General features: G+C 50.1%; 2 protein-coding genes across 10 annotated transcripts; one reads left to right on the top strand and one right to left on the bottom strand.

Moving 5' to 3' along the window:
• The first annotated feature begins 850 nt into the window (after positions 1-850).
• Positions 851-12,676, top strand: PIGT (phosphatidylinositol glycan anchor biosynthesis class T). Of its 9 annotated transcripts, none has more exons than XR_006703140.1 (14): positions 860-1,091; positions 1,639-1,816; positions 3,864-3,991; positions 4,294-4,424; positions 4,589-4,675; positions 5,191-5,278; positions 5,390-5,487; positions 5,578-5,743; positions 6,651-6,851; positions 8,679-8,844; positions 8,952-9,035; positions 9,751-10,004; positions 12,072-12,215; positions 12,392-12,676. XR_006703140.1 is itself a non-coding variant. In XM_045444455.1 (13 exons), the coding sequence occupies exons 1-12, from the start codon at positions 905-907 to the stop codon at positions 10,001-10,003; spliced, it is 1,767 nt and encodes a 588-aa protein (XP_045300411.1). In that variant the 5' UTR covers positions 860-904; the 3' UTR covers position 10,004; positions 12,392-12,676. The 9 variants fall into 9 exon arrangements, 4 of the variants coding, with proteins under 4 accessions (XP_045300412.1, XP_045300411.1, XP_045300409.1 ...); XR_006703139.1 differs by having other exon boundaries at positions 12,013-12,198; XR_006703138.1 differs by having other exon boundaries at positions 12,013-12,215.
• Positions 12,677-13,680: 1,004 nt separating this feature from the next.
• Positions 13,681-16,966, bottom strand: LOC123580136 (early lactation protein-like). The gene is made up of 2 exons (XM_045444461.1): positions 16,891-16,966; positions 13,681-14,796 (listed from the first exon to the last, which is right to left on the bottom strand). The coding sequence occupies exons 1-2, from the start codon at positions 16,964-16,966 to the stop codon at positions 14,486-14,488; spliced, it is 387 nt and encodes a 128-aa protein (XP_045300417.1). The 3' UTR covers positions 13,681-14,485.
• Between the last annotated feature and the right edge of the window lie 3,156 nt (positions 16,967-20,122).

Genomic DNA, 20,122 nt, shown 5'->3' with positions numbered 1-20,122 from the left:
TTTTGTGGAGAAAAATCAAAACATTGGTTGCCTCTGGAAGGAAGGAGGAGGCAGAGATTGACTGGCAAGCGCACTAACCAACTCTCTAGGGTTTTAGGAATGTTCTAGATCTTGATGGGTGTGTGCTCTTGTTAGACTCAGTGAATGTGCCCTTGGATTGTGCATTTCATTGTATGTAAATTTTACACCAAAAGAAAAATATCAACAAATATTAACCTTTATTTAATGGCATGCATGCTGAAATATTTAGGGGGGAGAAGTGTACTTATGTCTGCAATTTACCTTGAAATGTATCAAAACATAAGAAGAATTGAGGGATTTACAGACCAATATGTGATAAAGCAAGTATAGTAAAATGTCAATGGTGGAGTCTAGGTGATGGGGAAGTACACGTTCATTAACAGGCGTTCATTCTTTCAATTACGCTGTATGTTTGACATTTTTCATAATAAAGGGGACAGTTATTCGGGGGTTTTACAGGAAAAGCTCTGCATCAGGTTTAGGACTGAGCAAATGGAGACACCAGAAGCACGAGACCTGTCACGTGACCTAGCAAAAGTAACCTTTTCAGCCTGTTTCCTCAACTATCATCACATAGGCACAGCGGCAGTGGCGACACTCGGTATTATTAAGCAAATTCTAATGGGTAGGAATACCGCAAAGTAGGGAGTCATCCATTCAGCCCCCCATCCCACTCCCGTCAGGCCAAACGTCCACCGCCCTTCGTGCCCTACGGAGCGCCCTTAGACGAACCAGCCACGAAGGACCTAGCTAGCCCGTCTCTCCGGTAATCTCACCCCGGTTTCCGGGACGGCACCGGAAGTCCTTTCTCAGACGCTCTTCCTATTGGAGGCCGGTCTTTCGTGGGGGCGGGCGCCGCTTGGAGGCGGAAGCAGCCGCAGGCATGGCGGCGGCCTTGCCGCTTGTCCTGCTCGTGCTGCTGCTCCTGGGTCCGGTGGGCAGGGGCCATGCAGAGCCCCCACGCGACAGCCTGAGGGAGGAGCTCGTTATCACCCCGCTGCCTTCTGGGGACGTAGCCGCCACGTTCCAGTTCCGCACGCGCTGGGATTCGGAGCTGCAGCGGGAAGAAGGTGAGAGGGTGAGACTGGAAAGGTGTCTGTGGCACTTGTTGGGACGGTGGGTAGAGACAAGCTTTGGGAGGCGGGGCTTGGTTCCCGGGAAGGGTTCCTGGGCCCTGGACTCGGGCCCCGACAAACTAGCTCTTTGGGGAAAGATGGGAGAGTTATTGAAGAACCCCGTTATACCGGTGGTGAAACTGAGGCCCGGAGAGGGGCAGTGACTCCTCCTGACTCCTAGTCCAGGTGCTCTTTCCGCAGGCCCAGGCTGCCACTCGATAACCCTTTAGTTAGAACGCTGCGTCGACAAAACTGACGATGATGCTATTGGCGGTTACTGTTTATCCTGGGTGCTAGGCGCAGTGCTAAGTTCTGTGAGCGATTGTGAGATGTTGGAGATGTAGAGAGGTAAGGGCACTTGGTCAAGATCACATCACTAGTAAATGACAGTTTGGTATGGCATTCGGATGTCTCTGGCCCCAGCGCCTGGGTTCTGTTGCTTCTTTGGGGTGGCTGAGAACCTGTCCTCCAGGATCATCACTCACTTGCTCCCCCTTTCCAGTATCTCATTATAGGCTATTTCCCAAGGCCCTGGGGCAGTTGATCTCCACATATTCTCTACGAGAGCTGCACTTGTCATTCACGCAAGGCTTTTGGAGGACTCGATACTGGGGGCCACCTTTCCTGCAGGCCCCATCAGGTGCAGAGCTCTGGGTCTGGTTCCAAGACACCGTCACTGAGTGAGTGCCCACCTTGAGGACTGTTGCAGGCCATAGAGGGGACGTAGCAGCCACGGGTGTTGTCATCCTGCCACTGCTCTTGGGGGGCAGCAGTTCCAGTGGACAGCAATTCTGTGGGGGATGAAACTGGCATCAGAAGTAAGAAATGATATTACCACTCAGTGGCATTCTTTACTTTGGTGGTTTTTTTACTTCCCTTAATACTTGCACAGGGTAGCACATGCATGTATCTGCAGAGGCAGGTAACAAAGAATTGAAGCTTACTTAGATGTAAGGCAGTAGAGGACTGTGGCAAACTGGATAACCTTTTAAAAGACATTCGCTACCCTCATCATCATCACACCAGGAGGGCCAAACAAAACATCTGTGGGCCAGAATTGGCCTACGAGACCCCAGATCTCCATGTTAGAGGAATAGCTTCTGTTTGGGAGAGGGACAGGTTTAGGTACTGCTGTTGTATCACAATTTCCTCTTAATTCCACTGTGAGAAATCAGTAGCACAAGTATGATTTAAAAAGGGGGGGATAATGGAGAGGGGTAGGGACTGTGGCTAGAGAGCTTGAGAGGACAGCTGCCACTCAGCCTCAGTAGATTGTTGCCACGCGGGAACATTGTTGCCGACTGTTGTCAGATACTCTCATTTGCCAGAGATGCCAGAAATCTGGATTTTAGTGTGCACATTGGCAAATTTAAATATCGGTAATTTCAAAATTTAAGAAATGCTGTGTGGGCCAATATTGTGCACACCAAGTGAAACCAGATTGTGGCTTGGGTAGAGCTTTCAGGCTTCCAAGTTTGCAGTCTTTATTTGAGGCTTCAGGATTGGGGCGATTGGAAAACTCTGAGCAGAGGATTATTGAAAAACCCCAGGACATGGGGCGCCTGGGTGGCGCAGTCGGTTAAGCGTCCGACATCAACTCAGGTCACAATCTCGCGGTCCGTGAGTTCGAGCCCCGCGTCAGGCTCTGGGCTGATGGCTCAGAGCCTGGAGCCTGCTTCCGATTCTGTGTCTCCCTCTGTCTCTGCCCCTCCCCCATTCATGCTCTGTCTCTCTCTGTCCCAAAAATAAATAAACGTTGAAAAAAAAAAAAATTAAAAAAAAGAAAAACCCCAGGACAACACTGAGGTGGTGTCAGCTAAGGAGCAAGCGGTGATTTCCAGATCTGCCAACCCTTTCTCTCTTGCCTGAACTCTGGCTCCGTTGCCTTCTTGCCATCTGCTTTGCTGTCACTGTCTCCCCTCAGCTCATAATTGCCTGTAATGTGGAGCTGATGTTGAGAATTTTGGTTTTATGCTTTCTGTTAGGAATATAGAGACCAAGTCCGTTGTGATATTTCTCTTTCTGATTTAATTTGATGTTTTTGTAGGGTCCTAGAAGGGTTGTTTCCCCTTGTTCAGTGAGCCTTTATAGATGTAGGGCTTCCCACTCTGAGGGTGGAACCAGGACTTACTTTCACGCCCAGGGCATTCACAGGGAAATATGTAGTGTTGCCCAGCTGGGCACACCTCAGGTGGTTCATTGGGATGATCTCAGCCTCTGAAGATGTGGGGCACTTTACATGGTATTGTGGAACATAGGTAGGTGACCCAGACTTGCTCCTTGTCCCCTGGTTGCTCATAGCCTAGTTGAGGAGAAAAGATGCTTAAAACAAGATGCTGCCACCACCTAGCCATGTCCCAGGAGGGACCTTGTGAGAGGCCCATATGGTCAGAATGATCACAGTACAGGAGGAGGCTGTGGTTGAGGAGGGCAGGAGAGCCTTCCTGGAGGAGGGGGCTTCCTTGAAGGTGGGCAGAGAGGGGTGAGTAGGGCATTCCCAGGCAGGAGGAGGAATCACCTGAACAGAGACCTGTGGGGATGCAGGGATGTCCAGAGTGAGGAAGAAGAGGTGGGTAGGGCGAGACCCAGGAGGTGGCTGAGCAGGGCACCTGGGCCCTGGCAGCTCCGGGAGCTAGTCAGTCTAATGATTTGGCAGCCAAGTGCAGGCTTGGACGGAGGGAGCAGAGGCAGCCCCGTGACAGTGAGTGGGTTTGTGTCTCCATCCAGCGTGGATAAATCTTGGAAGGAGCTCAGTAACGTGCTCTCGGGTATCTTCTGCGCCTCTCTGAACTTCATTGACTCCACCAACACGGTCACTCCCACTGCCTCCTTCAAACCCCTGGGACTGGCCAATGGTGAGATAGCCCCGTGGCCCTTTGCTTCTTTCTGGTACCTCTTGCCTGAACCTCTGCCTCCTTTCTCCTCAGCTTCCTCCTTCCTCAGCTGGGCTGGGTCATAAATCCCCTGGGTGTGCAGGCCTGGGAGGAAGGCTTCCCGAGGCCTTGCTGTCTCTGCCTTGCCTTCTTCTCCCGAGGAGAGAAGGAATCCCATCCCCAACAGAGACTGTTAGGGCGGTGGTGCTGGAGAATTGCATGGCGAGCAGGAGGAGGGTCACCCCAACTTTGGAGTATGGGTCCTGAAGAGTTGGGCCCCAAAGCCCACCCCAGACAGCTTGAGTCTCCCTCAGGCACTGATCACAATTTCCTGCGCTACGCTGTGCTACCGCGAGAGGTTGTCTGCACAGAGAACCTCACCCCATGGAAGAAGCTCTTGCCCTGCAGCTCCAAGGTGAGGCCGGAGCGCCCTGAATGTGCGTGGGAGCCCTGGAGAGCGGTCAGGGCTGGCGCGCGTGCCCCTTCTCTGCCTGCCCCCCCCCTCCCCCAGGCGGTGTTCGGAGCAGGTGTCTCACCATGCAGGGCACTGACCTGTCCCTTCTTCCTGCTTCCCTCCAGGCAGGCCTGTCTGTGCTGCTCAAGGCTGACCGCTTGTTCCACACTAGCTACCACTCCCAGGCAGTGCATATCCGTCCTGTTTGCAGGGTAAGTCATGGGGAATGGCAGTGGGGGTGCCATCCAGGGCCCCTGAGGGAACGTGCAGGTAAAGCACGTAGCCTAGTGTCTGTCGCGGGCTGAGCCAGTAGTAAGTGCTAGCCATGATGCTGATTATTTGGGACATTTGGCCACACACCAAGGAAACTGAGCGGTTGCCTGGCAGGTGGTTAAGAACAATAGCTGTGTGTGCAGCTGCCAGCCCAGTCACTCTGGGCATGACCTTGGACAGATCATTTCATTTCCCTGAGTCTGGTTTCCTCCTCTGTCCAATGAGAACAATAGTAGGATCAGTTCCTACGGGTGTTGGTGATGGTTCATTCGACTGGTGCATAACGCCGCTGGCACAGGGTCAAGTGCTCAGTAGTGAACAGTAGGAAACCGATGGGTGGGAAGATACATACTAGACAAGGAATTGAGTCCGGGTGGGAGTCCCCGAGGCTGTGTGTGTGGTAGGGGGCGGGGAGTGATGCGTCCTCACGGCCGCTGTCTGGCCCTTGTGGTAGAATGCACGCTGTACCAGTGTCTCCTGGGAGCTGAGGCAGACCCTTTCTGTTGTGTTTGATGCCTTCGTCACAGGACAGGGGAAGAAAGGTAGGCTGCCCTGGCAACTCATTATCGCCCCCCACCATCACTGGTCCTGCCCTGTCTGTGCAAACAAGGCCTGTCCCCAGCCCCCGCTGAACCCTGCCGTCTGCCCCTCAGATTGGTCCCTCTTTCGGATGTTCTCCCGAACCCTGACGGAGCCCTGCCCCCTGGCTTCAGAGAGCCGAGTCTATGTGGACATCACCGGCTATAACCAGGTACCGATGTCTCCAGTCACAACCGTCCCCCTTCACCCAAGGCCGGCCTGCGCCTCTGCTCTCTTCTCAGCCCTGCCCTTGTGCCCCCAGGACAATGAGACGTTGGAGGTGACCCCTCCCCCAACCACCACCTACCAGGACGTCATCCTCGGCGCCCGGAAGACCTACGCCGTCTACGACTTGCTGGACACGGCCGTGATCAACAACTCTCGTAACCTCAACCTCCAGCTCAAGTGGAAGAGCCCCCCAGAGAGCGGTGGGTGCGGACGGGCCGCTGGCACAGTGGGCTACAGAGGTTTCATCTCTGGGGGAGACTCCTAGTCCTTCCTTTCACCATGGATATGAATGAAGCTTGTATTTAGACCCAGGTCCCAAGTCGCTGTTTTTGTTTTTGTTTTTGTTTTTTTTTTTAATGTTTATTTATTTTTGAGAGACAGAGAGAGAGGGACAGAGAGAGACAAAGTGCAAGTGGGGTAGGGGCAGAGAGAGAGAGACACAGAATCTGAAGCAAGCTCCAGGCTCTGAGCTGTCAGCACAGAGCCTGATGTGGGGCTCTAACTCAAAAACCGCGAGATCATGACTTGAGCCAAAGTCGGACACTTAACCGACTGAGCCACCTAGATCCCTTGAGTAGCTGTTCTGATCTAACTCCATCTTCTAAGCTCTGTGACCTTGGGCAGTTTCCTAACCTTACTGTCTCATCTGGAAAATGGGGTCATAATTACCCAGCAGAGTAGATGACGTAATTAATGTAAAACACAGAGTTCGTTCATTCAATCAGCAAATATTTTTTGAAGACCTAAGATAACCCTGCATTTGAGAAACATTATGTCTGTTGATTGAGGCAGACCTGAGACAATTAATTAATTGTGATTGCATTCAGTGTTACCAAGGAAAAGTGCGGACTGTCACAAGGGCAACTGGTTTGGGTTGGAGGGGGCACGGAGCTTGGCACATACAAGTGCTTAGGAAGTTATAGTAATTCTGTCATGCTGTGGGCCGGGGAAGACGCGGATGATTCCAGAATGCAAGTTTCCCAGTTCTGACGGAAAAGCTCTTCCCCACTGCCTCCTGGCTCGGAGAGTCTGAACGAGGCCAGGGGAGTGGGCGTGAGGAGCGACCCTTGCCTTTAGGGGCTCTTAACCATGAACTTCTCTGTGCAGAGGCCCCTCCGGTGCCCTTCCTGCATGCCCAGCGGTACGTGAGCGGCTACGGGCTGCAGAACGGGAAGCTGAACACGCTGCTGTACAACACGCACCCACACCGGGCCTTCCCCGTGCTGCTGCTGGACACCGTGCCCTGGCACCTGCGGCTGTATGTGCACACCCTCACCATCACTTCCAAGGGCAAGGACAACAAACCGAGTGAGAGCCGAGTCCTGGACCGGGCCCCCCTCCCCAGCTTGCTGTCCCCCCGGGTCCCCCAAACCCTCATGTCTCCAGGTCATTCCTCAAGTGTCTCGGAGACACTGCACCGGCACAAAGTCCGGAAGGGTTTGAAACGTGGACAGGGTAGCCTCACGGTGCCAGATGCGGAAGTAATTTCTACAAGACAAATAATTTCAACACGTGGTACTACTGATTCTTAATAGGGCTTTACGAGGGCAGTGATTTCCTCATCGTTTTCCCTTACTTGCTCCTCCTTCCTTGGTGCCCTGGGCACGTCCTTTTGTGCTGATTCATGGGCTTGCAGTAGAGAACAGGTTAGCAGCAGGAGAAACAGTGTAGAAACAAAAAATGATAAAGCTGGCATAGACGGTTTTTGTCTCCTTGGGAGGGGTAAAGAGCTATAGTTTCAAAAATGTATTTGTATTTTCTGTGTTGAACAGGAGTCAATATTTACTGCCTGCCTTCCACTAGGTGGCAGGCATAGCACTGGGGCGCTTGTCGTTTGGACTGGAGGGAGACCTAACAGAGGACTTCTCAGGCAGAGGTTCTGGCACATCCCGAACACCCAGACTTAATGTGTCTCAACACTTGCTGTTGCCTCATTTTTCAACCTGGGGTTGTTGTACTTCTCTTTCGCACCACTGTTTGTATCACCTTCAGAATCTCTCCTTCAGACATCCCACGCGTGTATTTTGTGGACTTTTTTGTTTTTTAACCTTTCGCTCTGGAAAGTGTCAGACGCACAGCGTGTCACGCTGCCCTGTGCCTGTCACAAGCGCCAGTGGCCTCCAGATCCCCTCGCTTGTGATCTCTGCCCTTACTCCGTTTCTCGATCTTGTTGCGTTTCTGCTGGAGTATCTTAAAACAGATCTTAGACACCATAGCCACCATGCTTCAGTCTATGTCTCTAACAGGTAAAGGGCTTCTAAAAGAATATCACCCATTCTTGGCACTCTCGTTTCCCCCAGTCGTCTTAAAAATAACACTTTATAATTGTTTTTTTGGGTGAGAATCGAAACAGGGTCCTCACATTGCATTTGCTTGATAAGCTCTCAAGTTTCTCTCTTTTTAATTCATAGGCTTTTGTTTCCGATTCTGTGTCTCCCTCTCTCTCTGCCCCTCCCCCGTTCATGCTCTGTCTCTCTCTGTCCCAAAAATAAATAAACGTTGAAAAAAAAAAAATTTAATTCATAGGCTTTATTTTCTTAGAGCAATTTTAGGTTGAGAGAAAAACTGAGCAGAAAACACAGAGTTCCCATGTACTCCATCTCCTCCCACCCTCAGTTTCCCCATTATTAACGCCTTGCATTGGGGTGTTTGCTGCTAAGTCTCTCTTAATCTGTAACAGTTCCCACTTTTTTCCCCCCAAGTCTGTTTTTCGGAGAAACTCGGTCATTTGTTATATGGAATGTTCTACATTCCGAATCTGTCCTTGTGCCTGTGTTTAACATGTTCCTCCCTCCCTTACGTTTCTTGGTTGCTGGTGGTTAGGTATAGAAACGTGATTAGATTCGGGTTCCACATTTTGGTCAGGAAACTTCCGGTTCTGTGAACTTCCTGTTGCATCACATCAGGCATCTGATGCCTGGTGCCCCGGTTTTAGCGATGGGAGGATTAACTAGATTGAACGTGTCTCGGGACAGCTGCCCTGGAAACATCTTTCCCCTTTTCTAGGACCCTGCTCCCCTCCCTGAGCCTGCCTGGCTTCTGCGATCCAGAGCCTAAGACCTTGATGGGTAGGGGCGAGGGTGCAGGTAGTCTGACCCCAGGAGAGAGGCGTGGGTGACCCTTGCCTGTCCCCAGGTTACGTCCACTACCAGCCTGCGCAGGACCGGCTGCAGCCGCACCTCCTGGAGATGCTGATTCAGCTGCCGGCCAACTCGGCCACCAAGGTGTCCATTCAGTTTGAGCGGGCGCTGCTCAAGTGGACCGAGTATACCCCGGACCCCAACCACGGCTTCTACGTCAGGTGGGCTCCCCTCACGTACTGCCCCGTAGCCTCCTGACCCCCCGCTGTGCTGCTTTGCCCCTGGTGGGGGAGACCCACCCACGGAAGGCCTGTCTGCCTCTCCACAGCCCGTCTGTCATCAGTGCCCTCGTGCCCAGCACGGTGGCAGCCAAGCCCGTGGACTGGGAAGAGAGCCCCCTGTTCAAGTCCCTGTAAGTATGACCTCAGCCGCCTGCTTCTGGGCGGGCATCCACACGGACGATCAGGTTTCTGCTGGCCAAAGCAATGTGCAGAGTTAACTCAATCCCAATAAAAATCCTAGTGGTCTATAATATTTGTTCTGACTCTGTGAAATGATTCTGAAGTGCTTCCAGGAGAATAAAGGGACGAGGAGAGCTGTAGTTCTAGCCTGCGTTTACTCATTGATTCTCTTAACGAATATTTCATCGAGTGCTTATCAAATGCCAGGTGCTTCAGAGAGCCCCGGGCATATGGCAGGACATAACGCAGCCTTGCCCCTGCCCTGCTCATGTCAAGAGGCTGGAGGGGAGATTCTGGTCTAGAGTGATGGGGTCACGGGTGGTGCTGGGGAGTACTCCAGTGGCTTATCCAGGAGGACTTCTCTGAGGAGACAGCCTCGAGGCTGAGACCGGAGGCTAAGGAAGAGGCAGCCCAGAGAAGGCCGGGCCCCTTTCCTCACGTCAGCACAAGGCAGCTCTCCTTTGAACAGGTTTCTGTGCTGTCTTACGTGTTTCTGTGTTGATCCGAGATGTCTTCTGTCAAAAAGGTTTTGAGGCTAAGAAAGCTTTGCAAACCCTCGCCGCTGCGCCTGGACCCAGTGCAGCCAAGAGTGGGGACGGGGTGGGGCAGGGTGGGGCGGGTTGGAGCAGCCTCGTCCTGCCTCACCTTTCCTTCCCGACCCCCCAGGTACCCGGTCTCCGATAGCTCTAGCTACTTTGTGCGCCTCTACACGGAGCCGCTGCTGGTGAACCTGCCCACGCCGGACTTCAGCATGCCCTACAACGTCATCTGCCTCACGTGCACGGTGGTGGCCGTGTGCTATGGCTCCTTCTACAATCTCCTCACCCGAACCTTCCACATCGAGGAGCCCAGCACGGGCGGCCTGGCCAAGCGGCTGGCTAACCTTATCCGGCGTGCCCGTGGCGTGCCGCCGCTCTGAGGTTTGCCCTCTTCACGGCGGGGCTGCTGTGAACCTCTGGGGAGGGGCGGTGGTGACTCCCAGGGCTCTTTCTGCCACGTGTTCCCTACAGAGTTGGCTTTCGAACCAAACCGCCCCTGGACGAGGCCGAGCCCTGGAGTGTGTTGTCTGGTTCAGTAGCCACAAGCCAGATGTGACATTTGAATTTAATTTAAATTAAAAATTCATTTTCTCTGCTGTACTGGCCACGTTTCAAGTGCTCAGTAACCAGAAGTGGTTAGTGGCTACTGTATTGGAGAGTGCGGACAAACATTTCCATCATTGCAGAAAGTTCTAGGACAGTACCGACCTAGATAATGGGGCACGTTGAAGAACTTGTATCACTGTGTGGTAGCTGGAATTGGCTAGTTGTGGAATAAAAAGTGACTTTCTTAGTTCTTGGCCTCCTGTTCTTGAGGCCCGGGAAGAGGGGTCTAGGGCCTTTTGCTGGGCGCCTGCCTAAGACTTCTACGCTTTCCCCCAAACCCTGACAAACAAAGTTCCTTCACCTGCTGAAAATTCCTTCTTTGGCTTCCCTGGTGCCCTCATTGGTGATTCCCAGAACTCCCTGGGTTTGGCCAGGAGTGTTTATATAAGCATATCCATGACCATGACCGTGAATCATCCTCCACCTTCCAGGGGCCCCGAGAACCAGTCCTCGATCACCAGGGGTAGGGCTGGAGAGGCAGAAGAGCTCTGTGTGTTGGTTTTCTAACCATGTTGTGCATTAGAATCACTTGAGATGCTTGTGAAAATAATGCAGCTTCCTGGGGTCCAGACCCTGTGAATTCAGTTGGCCTGAGTGTAGCCCACCCCGCCTTTGCATTTCTGTCAGACTCTTCACGAGCACGTGTTGTGGGTGGTCCTTAGACCTCCCACAGGCTTTGGAGCCAGGCCCATCGGATGGAGGCCTGCCCCTGCCCACCTCCCCTTCCGGTTCTACAGCCCTGGGTTCCTGTAGCAGATCCTTAGGCAGACTCCCCCCCCCCCCCCCACCCCGAGTCTTCTGTCTCTGCCTCTGGCACATTTGGCATTAGTTGTATCCGTATTTGCAGTCTGCCTGTCCCTTCCCCAGCTCTCAATCGTAGCGTTAGAATGCCCTGCTCCTCCAACCACACACTCTCCTCTACTGCCTGGTTCACTCTTACAAAACCAGAGAGATGTTGCTGCCTCCAGGAAGTCTTCCCTGACACACCAGACTGCTATAGGTGCCCCTTCCCTCCGCTCCCAGAGCTCCTTGGACTTACTTTCACAGGTTCCTTATCATCCGGCTGTTCTTTTTCTTAAACGTCCATTAAACTCCTAAGGTCCCTGGGGGCACAGGGGCTGTCTTCTGTCCGGACCTGATCCAGCTCGGGACATGAAAGTGTTCCACCAGCGTATGTATGAATGGGTATAGGCTATTCTGGCCTGGGATCTGGGGTTCAAGGGTAGGGAGGGGAAGAGCGAGGGGCACCTAGAAACCCCACAAGTACGAGTGCTGGGTCTTTAGCACAATAGTACTGGTGATGTCTGTACAGCCAACATAGATGGGGCTGTTTAGGTCGCCTCTGAGGGTTTTCCAAGAGCCCCCAGACTGTACGAGTGATGTGTGTGCAGGTGTGTGTGTGTGTGTAGGAAGAAGGTGATGAGCTGAGACCATGGGCAAAACCACCTCGGTTTTGGTCACTTGAGTTTTTCTTCCAAGCAGTAAATAAGCAAGGTGTAAATGGGATGAGAGTGCGGTGGGAGGGTGGCCGAAGCGGGCTGCAAGCCAAGTCAGCAGGGGGTCATGGCCTGGCTGTCTTTACACCCCCAGCTGGGTCAGCACTCAGAACAACCTCCGCTACCATGTCCCACGTGATCCGTGCACTGACAACACCATGCTCCTCCCTGAACTCCAGATCCATTTACCCAACCGCCTCCCTGCCATCTGCGCTTGGACGTCTAAGGGCATCTCGGATTTAATATCAAACCAAGCTTCCGATCCTCTCCCCTTCTACCCTCAACAGGCGCATCCATGGTCAGCTCATCTCTGTTGACAGCACCCCTCATCTTCCCGGTTGCCCAGGCCAAAAACCTTGCAGCCGTCCTTGATTCTTCCCTCATGAGCCGTGTGTGCCTGTAAACAACCTCCTCTACCTTCAAAGTGAATCCAGGAGCCGACTCCCTTTTCACACCCCCAGTGGGGCGCTGTGGTGAGGGCTAACCTATGGTGAGGGCTAACCGGCAGTGCCTGTCTAAAGCTCTAAAGCGCTGCCCAGCAACTAGCTCCCCGCTTTGCTGTTGTGGTTTCCCTCTGGCTCTCACCGCCATCAGCATGCAATGTGTCTTACTTATCTTGTTTATTAATAATTAAGCTCCATAAGGACGAGGATTTTTGTCTTGTAGCTGCAGGGTCCGGAACAGAGCCTGGCATGCGGTTTGCATTCCAATGATTGCTGAACGAATGAGTGAATGAAAGGATGAGTCTCAGGCGGTAATTTTGCTGCGAAGCAAGCCGGGTCACCCAACATCTGGGCGCTGAACCTTGAAATTCTTGCTGTGCCAGCACCTGAGCTGAAATCAAGAGTCAGACACTTCACCTACTGAGCCACCCAGGAGCCCCGGTTCTCAGTTCTTACTGTCCCATGTCATGAGTTGATCTGAGCAACTGATTAAATTCTTTAGTTGTGTATATGCCGATTTATATATTTTTTACTTTAAAATCGTTTTTAATAGCCATATTTTTAAAAATGTATAAGCTTCAGAGCAAAGACACTATTTCATATACCAGTGAAAGTCTATCTTCGATTAATCTTCTAGAGCTCAATCTCTCAGGTAAAGAACGTGAAAGAGAATGGGGAAATAGAGGGGAAAACATGTCCTTTCTCTCAAATATGTATTATTTATATGTACGTGGGAATATTTGTCTATTATTTATATGTATTTGGGAAGGGCACACCAAGGACATGAATGAAACCACCAAGGACAAGTGTCTAGTCTGGGAATCCCAGGTCCTGGATTCTAGTATTGCTGTTTGGTCCCTGGCAGCCGTGTTTATCTCAAGGAAGGGGGGGCAGCAGGACAGGGTATGGGGGAGGCAGCAGCGATGGTCAGGGCAGAGGCCACCTGGCATTCCAAAAATTATGGAGCAACAGAATATTATTTAGTGTTAAAAAGAAAGAAATCCTGACAGAGGCCGCAGCAGGGATGAACCTTGACAATGTGATGCTAACGCTATAAGCCAGTCACAAAAGGACAAATGCTGTAGGATGTCTCTCGCAGGAGGAGGGGTCCATTCGCAGACGTGGAAGGTGGGGTGGAGGTAACGGGACTGGGGAAGGGGGATGAGGCGTCAGTTCTCATGGGCACGAAATTTCCGTTGAGATGAAAATGTTCTGGAGGCGGATGGTCGTGACCCTTGCACATCAGTGAGTATATTTCAGGCCACTACATTGTACCCTTAGAAATGGGTAAAATGGTGAGTGTTATGTTGTATATATTTTACCACAATTAAAAGAATATATAAAATCCTAATTTTTCCAAGATCCCTCTGCATGGGGGGAAATTCCCACCTGACTGACCAAGATCCCCTGAATTTCTAGCTCTTTCCGTGCTCTAGGATGTGGCTCCAGCTGAACAGGTGGAGTAGAAGCTGAGCTGGTAGTCGAGCCCCAGGCAGTAAAGAGCAGGTGCCAGGGCCTGGGGACAGACACGCAGGTCCCCAGTTCTGCATTCAGTCTGGCCTCCATGAGGAGGACCCCCTGGTGATAGGGAGCTTGTGTCCTCTGTCCTCATCCTTCTGAGGGCACAGGACAATGAGGGCCTGAGGGAATAGGGGTGGGGGTGGTGCAGGTTTGATCACCCTTGGTTGCTGAGGTGGCTGTGGGCAATTTGTGAGGACAGGCTCTGCGCCCTTGCAAGAAGGCCTCAGGCCACACTGGCTTGGCATGCTTTATTGACCCAGGCCCAGAGGGCTCCGGGATGGGTTCCAAGCAGGGCCTGAGCACAGGAAGGGAGGCCCAGCCAGCCTTCGGTCAAGGCTAGGAGGATGCAGGCCCGGTCTTCGTGGCTTTTTACCTTGTCCCTGTAATAGAGATAACAGTCAGTTTCCTTCTTGGCCGGTCTTTTGGTGGCCTAGGGCCAGGGCCATCAGCTGGACCCCTTACCCACCCCCTTCAACAGCCACCCTCCCAGGGACCCCTGCAGCTCTCTCACCTCTCACCCTGATCACTGCCACCCTCGCCTTCGTCGTCTCTGTCAACACCGTCATCCCCCGTGAAGGTTACATTGCTGCCTTCCCTGGGCCAGCAGCACCGCTAACACGACAAGGCCTTACTACACTCGCCAATACCGCCTTCGTCTTCGCCACCCATGCCGCCGTCAACCGCAGCCTTGCTGTCTCCACCCCACTGCCCTCCCTCCACTGCCACCAGCACCTCTTCATGACACGTGCTGGTCGTTCCTGACGTCATCGCCTCCCGTGGCAACATCACCATCGCATCACCACCACCGGTCTCGTCCTACCGTCTCCCTTCCCACGAGCACCACCACCCGATGGCCACCTCTGCTTCTGCCGTTTCTGTAAGAGGACTCACCGGGGGGTTTGCAGACCCTCAGACACATCTCTGTGGTCTCAAAGTTGTTGGCATTGCCCCGACAGCCACCGTAGGTGAAGTGCTCACATTCATGGGCTGTAGAGTTGTAGAAATAGCGGTAGAAACGGCCTCGGCAGGGGCCCTCGACGGGGGGGAGGCGGCACAGGGCAGGCAGAGTTTGGAGCAGTTCCTGGGGAGCCTCTCGCTCGAGATGGGCTGCAGGGGTGAGGAGAGACAGGGACTATCACGTAGGTGTCCTTTTAAAGAGGTGATACATATTTTTCTTTTAGAAGCATGTCTTCTACAGCAAGCCCCCCGCTAAGTGCTTGCCACGGGTTGCACGATTTAAATGACCTCACAGAGCAGATATTACTGTCCCTCCCCCACAAATGAAGAAATGGAGGTGCAGAGATGTTTGGTAATCTTCCAAAAATCATGAAACCCAGCAGTCGAGGCCTGGGGTTTAAAGCCAGTTCCAATTTCAAATCCCGGACTCTGCATGCTACATCTTCTCATAACTTCACTCAAGATATGTGCTGTGGCCTTGTTTATAATTGCCAACAACCATAGTTTGGATAAAATATCAGTGTTCACCAACCGGGGACTGATGGGTTACACGCAGTCGTGGATGAGAATAGTGCTGGTCTATATATATCAACATGGAGAGAAGTCTATAATCTTGTGACACAAAAATCAAATGAAAGAAGATCTAGAATGGTCCCGTTGATGTGAAATATACCGATAAAACCGTGCAATGATGATTAGTAAGTTGTTTACCACTGTATTTGTAGTAGTTTTCCTGGGTGGTAGAATTTCAAGTGATTTTTATATTCTAGTTATTTTTAGTATCATTTAAATGACAATGAACAGTATCATTTTTATAACTAGGGAAAAGGTATTTAAATAATATTCACTATCCATGAGTAACGAAAAAATAAAGACATGGACGTATTTTACTAAATCACCTGTTATTTTAACTCCTTTCACATCTGACTCTGGTTATCACATGAAGTGATTTATCAAACATGGGTATGTATACCTCTTCCCCCCCGCCCCAACACACACATCCTCACCCATTATTTGGCGGTGGACACACGGGATCCCAGTGTTCATGGGATGCAATACACATTACTTGGATATGTACACTCCCAACAAGGGTGCACCCCTAAGACAATGAGCTCATGGGTCAACTCTGCTCCATGGTACCATTTTGTGAATCTTCAATTGATATGACATGCTCCAGGCAGAACCCATTCTTCGCTAGGATTGGAAAGAAACCATTCTAGGAAGGGAATTCAAGGTCTTTCATTAGGGCAGCAATCCTCAATGTTGGTGGAACATCAGATTCCTCTTGGGGAACTTTAAAGAAATCCCAATGCCCATGCTTTACCCAAGACTAATTAAATCAGAATCTGGGAGTATGGGACCCACGTAGCCCCTAGGTGACTCCAGTGTATAGCCAAGTTTCAGAACCTGATCTCCTTTTTATTTAAAAAAATTTTTTGAATGTTTACTTTTGAGAGAGATAGAGACAGAGACAGAGCACGAATAGGGGAGGGGCAGAGAGAGAGAGGGGGACACAGAATCTGAAGCAGGCTCCAGGCTCTGAGCTGTCAGCACAGAGCCAAATGTGGGGCTCGAACTTACAAACCGCAAGATCGTGACCTGAGTCGAAATCAGTCACTCAACCAACTGAACCACCCAGCTGCCCCTGATTTCCTTTTAAAAGCAATATGAAAATCTATTTCCTCTTGTCAGAATTCTAGGAGTAGGATTCTGGAGGGCAGGATTGCTCAGGCTGGCTAAAATAGGGGACTCACTTTTTAACTTCATATATTTACATATTATTTGTCTTTTTAAGACAAACCCATGCATTGCTTGGTAATAAAAATTAAATTTGGTGAGGACTGAATTAAACCAAACAGACATCTGTGAGGTCTGGCCCCAGATCTTCCCCAGACTACATGGAGACCATAGATGAACAGTTCTTGTTTCCTCCAGAGGTGGGAGTGACCAGGTAGCCCTATGCAGCCAGCCCCCCACCCTATGCCTCCCTCTCCCCCACAGGCTATGGGTCTCAGGGGTCCTCTTTTTTTTTTTTGAGAGGGAGAGAGAGAGCACGCACGTGCAAGTGGGGGAGGGCCAGGGACAGAGAGGGAGAGAATATTAAACAGTCTCCATGCAGAGCCTGATGCAGGGCTCAATCTCATGACTATGACATCATGACCCGAGCTGACATCAAAAGTCACTTAACTGGCTGAGCCACCCAGGCACCCCTCAGAGATATTCTTTTTTAACCCCTCAGCTCACCTGAGGTCTTTTCTGAGCTGGCGATGCCCACCAGGCAGAAGGGGAAGCAGAGGGCAAGGAACGGGCTGAACTTCATGGTGTCAGTAATAGCTGAGTGTTCTAGAGTGGGGCTGGGAGACTAAAATTTATACCTGCTGCTAAAAGCAGGTGTGCCCTCTTCCTCAGAGTTGAGGGAAGTATCTGGGTTTTCATTACTTGGAAGAGGAAGTACCCTCGACGAGGAGTGTGGGCCCAGAAGAATTGGACGTCTCACCCAGAGGCAGTGCCACTTGCCTGGGAGGACTTCTAGAAGGCTATTGAGCCAGTGCCCTAAGTCAGCGCTTCTTCAGCATCTGGAATGCCAGTCCTCAGCCTCATCTACTGCACACTTGAGTTCCTGTGACCTTGGACTGGTAAGTGACTCCTGGGGGCCTCAGTTTCCCTATTCCCTATCTGTCAAACAAGTGGGCTGGACAACACGGTCCCTAGGAACCCAGCTTAGCTGTTCTCCATTCTGTTATTACTGGGTCCCATCCAGATCCTCCCAGCTAGTTGCCTCAACATCCCAGGAGAGAAAACATAGCTCTTTGTTCGTTGCTTTATTTATTTAACTTAGGAATAATGAGTTGATTGTTCTATATAAATTATCACACTTATTTTTAAAAGATCAAGCTATACTGAATGGTACAAACAAGAAGCAAATCCCTCCCCAGATTCTACTATAGTCCTGTGCAACAGAAATATAATGCAATATATTACCGTATAGTTTTCTAGTATCTGCCTTTAAAAAAGTAAAAAGAAAAGTAAAGCTAGTTTCAATAATAGTTAATTTTACTCAATATATCCAAAATATTACCGTTTCAACATATGATCAACATGTAATAAAAATATTAATGCAATATTTTCCTCTTTTGCAATATTGTACCCAGCCTTTGAAATCAGGTGTGTATTTCCCATTTATCGCACATCATGATTCATATTAGTTATATGTTGTGTGCTCAGTAGCCACATGTGGCTAGTGGCTACCATACTGAACAGTGAATTTCCACCACATGAAGTAACTATTAGTGACTATTAGAGTTTACAGGCAGTATTTTCCCTGAATTTTTGCATATTGCCTTAATACTTGAAGGACAATTTGATGGGGTAAAAAAAAAAAAAAAAAAAATCCTGGGTTATACTTTCTTTTCTCAGAACCTGGGACCAGGGTGGACCTAGCTCCACCAAATTCTGCCATGGAATGTTGCTAAGTGGCCTGAATGTTTTTGTCCTTTGAATGTTGCTTTTTTCCTACCTGAATGTCTAAGGACTTCTTTGCTTCTCTTTGAGATCCAGTAACTTAACAAGATTATTTTGACATCATTCTGCATCTTTTTTTTTTTTTTTAACTGGGACATGGAAGGCTTTTATAATCTACAGATTTTTTAAGGGAATTTTTCTTGTATTATTCTTGGAATATTTTCTGTTCCAATTGCTGAATTTTCTACTCAAGAGACATCAGTTATGTCAGATTATCATCATTTGTCCTCTTGTACTTGTTAAAAGTATGGCCCCTGGAGAAAGACAAATTTACATTCTTTTTTTTTTCCTAATGTTTTATTATTCTCGAGAGACAGAGAGTGAGCGGGGTAGGGGCAGTGAGAGGGAGGGAGACACAGAATCCGAAGCAGGCTCTGAGCTGTCAGCACAGAGCCCGACACGGGCTCGAACTCACAAGCTGTGAGATCATGACCTGAGCCAAAGTCAGATGCTCAACCGACTGAGCCACCCAGGCGCCCCAAGATAGACATATTTAAATGTCAGCTTTTCCATTCACTATCTGTGCTACCTCTGCCAACCTATTTAACCTCCCTGGACTGTAGTTTCTATTTGGAGACAACAACAGAAGCTCCCTGCGTTTGGATTCCCCAAGACCATGCTCAGGTTCAATTCATGAAAAGGACTCAGAGGACTCAGAAGTTGTTATACTTAAGGTTACAGCCAATGCATACAGATCAAAATCAAGAAAGGGAAAAAGCATACGGTGTGAAGAATGGAGGAAACCAGGCACAAACTTCCCTCCCCAGTCCAGTTACACAGGATATGTTTCATTCCCCCAGCCCAACACGTTTGAAGTGTTGCCCACACACTGAAGCCTGGGTTTCTCGGGTTTTTATTGTGGTCAGTCACATACGCATACGACCAACTTAGCCTAGCACAGGGGTCTTGGATTTAGGTGGTGAGCACTCTGAAAGCAGTAAGGTGTTTGACCCATGCCTACCAATTTTGCAGCTTTGGCTTTGGAGATTCCCATCTGTCCTAGATCTGTTATTCCTTGCACAAGAAGATTCCTTTATTTATTTATTTATTTACTTACTTATTTACTTATGTTTTTATTTATTTTTATTTTTTAAGTTTATTTATTTATTTTGAGAGACAGAGAGAGCAGGAGAGGGGAAGGGAGAGAGTGAGAGAGAGAGAGAGAGAGAATCCCAAACAGGCTCCACACTGCCAGCATGCAGCCGGACATGGGGCTCGAACCCACAAACTGTGAGATCATGACCTGAGCAGAAATCAAGACTTGGATGCTTAACCCACTGAGCCACCAGGGCGCTCCAAGAAGATTCCCTTAAAGTGGCAGATGTCCTAATGGGTTTTAATACTCCAACTTGTGCCTACGGGGAATTTGATGTGCCATTGGTCAAAACAGTCAGCATTCCTTATCTTAATTTATTAACCCAAGTTCCCTAGCAGATTATGCTGCAAACTTACCTCAAGGCTTTGCAATGGCTGCCACCCACTGTGCCCTCTCAATATAACTGTCCTGTAACCTTTCCAGGATCCCAGAACGTTTCTGAGGACAATATCTTCCTGTACACATATGTATATTGTTTGGACCAGAGAGCTGCACACAAGGAAGCAGAGCTCAAATCTGAAAGTGACTCACCCACCACCCTCAGGAACCATGAGAGGATCAGTGAGCCCAGACTGTTCAGTGGGCTCCTGGCCTGGGTGTCTTGTTGTACCACAGGCTGTTAGCAGGCAACTTTGGATCTCTTCCTCATACCGAAAACTGAAAAAAAAAAAAAAAAATGATTAAAGACAATCTGGTGATACCAAATAGCTTTACTTAACACTTCGTGAAGTGGGCAACCTCCATTCCCAAGGATCCAGAGAACTTCCAAGTGGGACAGAGGGCAGGAAGATTTTATAGGCTAAAAAATAAGGGACAAGGAAAAGAAAGATAGAAAGTGAGGAAGGAGCAAGGAGATAA

Source organism: Leopardus geoffroyi, chromosome A3 (genome assembly GCF_018350155.1).
Source record: "Leopardus geoffroyi isolate Oge1 chromosome A3, O.geoffroyi_Oge1_pat1.0, whole genome shotgun sequence".
Lineage (NCBI taxonomy): Eukaryota > Metazoa > Chordata > Mammalia > Carnivora > Felidae > Leopardus > Leopardus geoffroyi.
The sequence above is the reverse complement of the archived record's forward strand: the minus strand, read 5'-3'. Positions and strand labels throughout refer to the sequence as shown.